The 6,000-nt window shown below is 39.8% G+C and overlaps 1 protein-coding gene across 11 annotated transcripts in view; it reads right to left on the bottom strand.

Moving 5' to 3' along the window:
- Positions 1–1,112: 1,112 nt before the first annotated feature.
- KIAA0930 (KIAA0930 ortholog) overlaps positions 1,113–6,000 on the bottom strand; it is a 63,909-nt gene continuing 59,021 nt past the window's right edge. For all 11 annotated transcript variants that reach the window (XM_040565199.1, XM_040565243.1, XM_040565207.1 and 8 more), the window contains 2 exons: positions 4,759–4,914; positions 1,113–1,567 (listed from right to left, as the gene is read on the bottom strand). In XM_040565199.1, the coding sequence (XP_040421133.1) occupies positions 1,527–1,567; positions 4,759–4,914 (197 nt within the window). In that variant the 3' untranslated portion in view covers positions 1,113–1,526. The remainder of the gene's footprint in view (positions 1,568–4,758; positions 4,915–6,000) is intronic.

The following is a 6,000-nucleotide window of genomic DNA, read 5'->3' as shown; positions in this document are numbered from 1 at the left end:
CATCAGACACTATTGAGAAAATAACAAAGTACTTTAGGAAGGGCTGGGTGTGAGGGAGACAAAGGTCCAGGCTCAGAGCACATGCTCTGATTGGTAAGTGTGGCACCAGCATTAGAGAGTTTAGGTGCTCAGACTCTGAAAAGTGACAAAAAAGACCCCTTCACTCTTTATAGATTTCTTTGTGTGTATATCAGTGTCACTTGCCATAAGTGACAAGCTACCCCACTCTTTGCTATGCCAGTTAGGCAGCTGTAAATAATGTGAAGTATGACTAGCTCTCACATCGAAGCAGTGAATCAAACTGCAGTAGTCTCAGTATTTTATCATTTAGATTTCACATGTCAAGGACAGCAAACTTTTGCTGCTTTGAGAAAGCTGCATTTTACCTGTAAACATAAGGCTTTTTTTTCTTGAGACCTCCCGAAACACAAATTTCAAACCTCCCACTAATGCTATTTTTAGTCACTTTTCAGAGCAGAATTACATTTAAAACATTTGTCTTGAAAGAAAACTTGTTGTGCTTCAGCATGTAACAGTACAGCAAAACAACAGGAAAAGATGAATCTGGGAAAGCTGCCCAGACATTAATCAGCTCTCATGCCCTCCTTGGCCTTGAACACTACCACAAAGGACAACTTTACCTACTTTGGTCCAGTGCATGCAGGAGGATGTTGGTTATTGGTAAGGTTTTTAGTTTTTGGAGTCCATTTGTGGCCTCCTATTTTTCCATTTCAGCCTCAAACTGAATCAACTAACAGAGATAAGCAGCATTAGTAGTGGATATGAACCTCAGCTTTATTATAGCAGCACATTTTAGCCTTCTTTTCACTGGCTCAGTTTCTTAGCCAGGTCTTGAGGATGAAAATGTTGCTGTTCTTTGGTAGATACAGAAATTTGTCAGCAGAGTTCTCCTGTCCTAACACTGACACATGAACAAATGGGAACATCTTCAGCCTCTTTTACGCTCTGACCTATCCGACTGCACATACCCAAATGGCAATGTATCTTTATAGTATCATTTTCCTTTTCCTCCCTCAGCAGGAAATTTTCTCATCCCTTCAATCCCAACACACACAGACGCATTAAATCAATCCAACAAGGAGAGTATGGGCGAGAGTCTATGGAATGACGTTCATTAGTACATCATTATGAAATTCTCAAATTGTTTCTCTCAAATATAAAGTTTATCACATTCTGTACATATTGTTGGTTTCTTAGTTATAAAGTAAACACAGTAATAAACTGTTCATAAAGCATTGACTCCGTTTAAACACAGCCCCTTCTTGTTTTATTTTGCTGAAAGTCCTCTTCCAGTCAGAAACGCTCAAGTGATGTACTGCAAATGTGCATACGGTGTATGACAGCAGAGGAAGGAAGAAAGAGGCACTTTTGATCGGCTGGTATTCTTTGACTTCCCTTTTTCCAGTGGAGGTTTATGTTCCTGACACTAGATGGTAGTGTTAGCACAGAAAACCGCTGTGGTTAGGCACTTGGCAACAAGGCTCCAAGGCTGTGCCCGCTCTCTGCTATATCATCAGAATTGGTTTCTGCCGCACTTCCAGGATATCTGGGGAAGGGAAAGAAACAAAAAGGAACAGCAAACTTAGGAGGCTCCTGAAAGTAGCCACTGCACAAGGAAGTAAGAACTGAAGATTCATTTCTGGACTGCCGCATAGACCCCTGGTTACAACACTAAAGGAATTTAAATCACAACTAGCAATGAGACATTGCCTATTAATGAAATCTATTCTAATCCCTCCCAAGGTGCATCCTAGTTGAAGGATGGTAAACTGCAAGTATAACCCATCATATAAAAATGAGAGCTGATTTAAGTATCATTAATAGTGGCATGAAACAACATGAGTCAGACATGGAGACAGTGGCAATCTTCCAGAGAAACAAGTGTAAGAAGCATTATAGGACATGCCAAAGGTTTTTTCCTTCCTGAAGGGAACCATCCCCAAGTCCCTTAAAGAGGTTTTTGGCTCAGAAGATGTGGGCACAAGCAATTCAACAGTATCATCTATTTCATAGCCTGAAGCCTACATTTCTGCACTCAAAAGGCTGCAATAAGAACATTCATTTTGTTGGCTCCTCAGCCCCATATTGTCCAAATGTGACAGAATATGAACCTGCAAGATAGCTGTCATAATGGGCATCTTTCCAAATGTGGATAATAAAACTAGCATGCTGGCACGGCAGTCTGCAGAAGTATCTGGAAACTGGGCTGCTAGGTCTTTTTCCAGGCTAAACAGAGAATAAAGAATGTCGGAAAAGGGAGCACATGCTTAATTAACTGGCAGGTCACACATAGCTGCACAAAGAGCATAACCTGAGTAAAAACTGATCCACAGCTTCAGAGGGTTCTAGACATGCTTGTAAAGAATGAAACATAGCAGAGTGAATCCAGTGAAGGGCCACAAAGATGATTAAGGGATTGGACCATCTGACATGCAAGGAAAGGCTGAGAGCTGCGTCATTTAGCATGGAGAGAGAGAAAACTCAGAGCAGAGGAAGTCTTATCAATACGTACAAACTCCAGATATTTTTGAATATACTTTGATCACTATCCCTAGCATTTTAATTTTGTAGTACAGACTTGCCTAAACTACTCAAAGGAGATGAACGTCTTTCCCACTGCATCCTGCCCCATGTGTAATGCTCCCTCCTGCTGGAAAGCTGCCACTGGCACAAATGCATTAATTACAAAAAGGCACTGGAAATGGGCTCTATCCGAAGCACCAAGCTAAAGCAGATAGTAAAAAAACCTGCAGATTAAAATTCTGCCTTACAGCCCAGACACTTTATGTCTCTTTTCAGTGCGTCTCAATATATACACTGACTCCTGCAACTGTATGTTAAACAAATTAAGTCTCAGAAAGTGCATTCAAGCTAAAAGCAAATATCTGAGCATGGAGACATTTATGCCACCCACTTGAGCAAGTATTAAATGCCAGCAGGAACAATGCATCTTCTGTGAACTCCAAAATGCCTGTTGCGAGAGAGAGTGAGCTTGATAACTCTAACTAACCAGCTGTAATGGTATCAACGTAATTGTTGTAAGGAATAATTGTGTATTTTGTTGGAACTTTGTTCAAAATCCTCCCTTAATTATAGAGGATCAATTCTGACTGGAATTTGTGATTTCTTCTAAACTCAAATCAATTTCTACATACAGTGAAGGGCCAAATGGTGTAGAAACATCTCTTTGCTAAGTATGATTTTCCACCTTATCAGCTACAGTTTTCCTTATCTGTAGGGAAGAAGCCAGCCTACTTTTGCAACATGGTCTGAGATCGCAGCCTGCAAATGAGGACAAAACTGTAGCTATTACTATTACACTAGCACAGTACAACTAATGACATGAAGAACACACCCATGCTATCTTCCTATCTCTGTTAGCAGTAGATTAATCTGTTTAACAACAGATTTCCCAATTCCTGTCCTCTTAGCTACTTTTTGGGAACAATCTGGAAATAACCACTGAGTTCTCTTTTCAGACCCAGATAAGAAAAAGCTGGCACTGATCAAAAGTCCACAGTACAGACAAACCTATTCAGAAGTCATCTGACCTGGTGGATGAAAAGAAAAAAGATTAAGTTCTTAGATAGGTAAATTAAAAAGATCTTCAAAGGTTAGAGACAGGACTTTAAAAATTGCTCTGCGATTATAACTTTATTCCAGGGAATGACAACTTTATTCCAGTATAGAATTTGGAGTTTAGCAACGGCTTTGCCTGAGATACTATCATGCACCTGGACCAAACTTTCTTTGTACCTGAGACAATCAATATGTATTTTCAGAGGGAATGCATTTCAGGACCTCACTTAGAAGGCACAGAGAGAGTGCACAGTAACACTAGCAATGGCTATATGAAAGAAACTGCCACTGCATTTAGACAGAGAAGAGAACCCTTAACCACTACTTCTTTCTCAATTTTCTTAAGTATCTCAGAGTCCCATGAGCTACCTCATACTGTGAACTATTCCTCTGAAAGGCTAGCATGCTTACTGATGCAGGCATCTGTTCAAACTAGTCCACCTATATTTGCAGGCAGACAAGAGTTACATGGATGTCGTATTTGATACTTCAGTACTTGCCTGCTGTAAGATGTAATTTATTGTGATATTGTACCCCAGCTGAACAAATGCAGAGCTGGCCATCATCAATGTAGTAACTGGCATAGCTAGACAACAACATGGGACTGATTGTTCCTGGTGCGACATAACCACTACTTAGTTTAATTAAAGAAATTGGGCACCTGAGAGATTTATAGCTATTAGCATGGGCACTTTGATCAATCCAAGCAATTCATGTGGATAACAAATCTAGAACTCAAAATTGGCAAAGGAAATCATTCCAAATTCCAAAACTACCTTTACATAACCCTCTTAGTCACAGGTCTCTGCTACAACTATTGCTGCCAGTGGGCAGGCTCACAATGAGTTGCCCTGCACTCAGGAGATGGATGAACCTTATATTCCAGTATTAAAGCCACTAATACTCCTCCAGAAACAAAACCTACCAGCTTGTTTGAACTCTCACCAAGCAAAACTAGCGCAAAGCCAGAGAACAGTTAGACACCATTCCACTTGTTCAAACTGATTTGCTGCTACAGTCAGCAAGTAAGGTTTGAAGTCATGTTCCCTTTCAGAGAAAGGCTTGTTCCTCTATCTTAATAGCAAAATCCCACAACACTGAAGGCTGCCTGGGAACCAAATGACTCTCTGTTTATGGGTAATGCACATTAAAATCCACCTGTTAAAATTCGATGCAATGGCAAAGTGATGTAAGTTAAGTGTGCATAGAGTAGAAAATTTTCATCTGTTCTGTTCAGCTTCAGCCATGAGCCCACCAGAGACCGTCCTGTTCCAGATAAGGACCGCGACCTCAGATTTGTTGCATTGTGTAGATCTGTAAGGGTAAAAGACAGTAAGTTTAAAACGATTGTACTTTCTGCATTTTATTGGAAGATTCAATGAAAGATTCTGAAAATAAATAAATAAATAATAATAATAATAAAAATATATATATATAAAGGAAAGCCAACTATTAATTTTCTAGAGAAAAATTACACACAGGTCACTTATTACTACTATTATTATTTTTTAAATCAGTCGGATCTTGCCCAGTACAGAATTCACCATTTACATTGAAGCTAATGAGTTATATCAACAGCTGGCAGTAGTAGTAAATCATCAAATCATCATCCACTAATCGACCAGCCAGGAGAGGAAATGAAGCACTTGCACAAGCAAAATCCTAACCCAGCCTTCCCTTATATACAAAATAACATCCCTACAATTAAGTAGTTACTCATGCAGAAATGTATAACAGAAGGAAAAATCTATCCTGTGAAGAAGATTAATATCCAACAAGACACAGGAAGAGTCAGTATTAGTAAGGAAGTTCACTGCAAATCTCCATGCATTCCCCAAGCCAAACCTGGGATTATTCTGCCATGTTATTTATTCTTCCTGAAATTAGTTTAGAGATCCAAAATGTATTTTAAAACAAAAGGACACTGAATCCACTCTAAACTAGAGGAGATTTTTATAGCTGCAGACAGGAATGCATATGTTACATCTGTTGAGTGTTTCTAGGCTTTCTCTCCATTCCTCTGTAAAACTCAGCCCAGTGTCACAGTGCTTAAAGCAGATGCTGAAGTGAAGGTAATTCTGGACCAGAGCAATCCAAACTCTGGGAGTCATTTGTTTAAAAGTAGGTCCTGAGGAAAAAAGTGGCAGCTACTCTGGCAATGTACATACAATATGGAGGAAAAAAATATCTTGTTTTCCTTCCTTTCCTATAAGTGTTTATGGCCAAACAGTCTATTCCCTCCTTCCACACTTTACCACTATGTCAAGAGCACCGTGGTGATCAGGTCAGAGGACTTGACTCTGGTAGCTGGAATAAGCATAATTCTCCTGCTGTGTCATGCTTGCCTGCAGCAAAAGCAAGCAAAGCCTGATGGACTGTTCCTGTCCACAACAGCTCTGT

Source organism: Cygnus olor, chromosome 1 (genome assembly GCF_009769625.2).
Source record: "Cygnus olor isolate bCygOlo1 chromosome 1, bCygOlo1.pri.v2, whole genome shotgun sequence".
Taxonomy (NCBI): domain Eukaryota; kingdom Metazoa; phylum Chordata; class Aves; order Anseriformes; family Anatidae; genus Cygnus; species Cygnus olor.
This window is presented reverse-complemented; position numbering and strand designations above follow the sequence as displayed.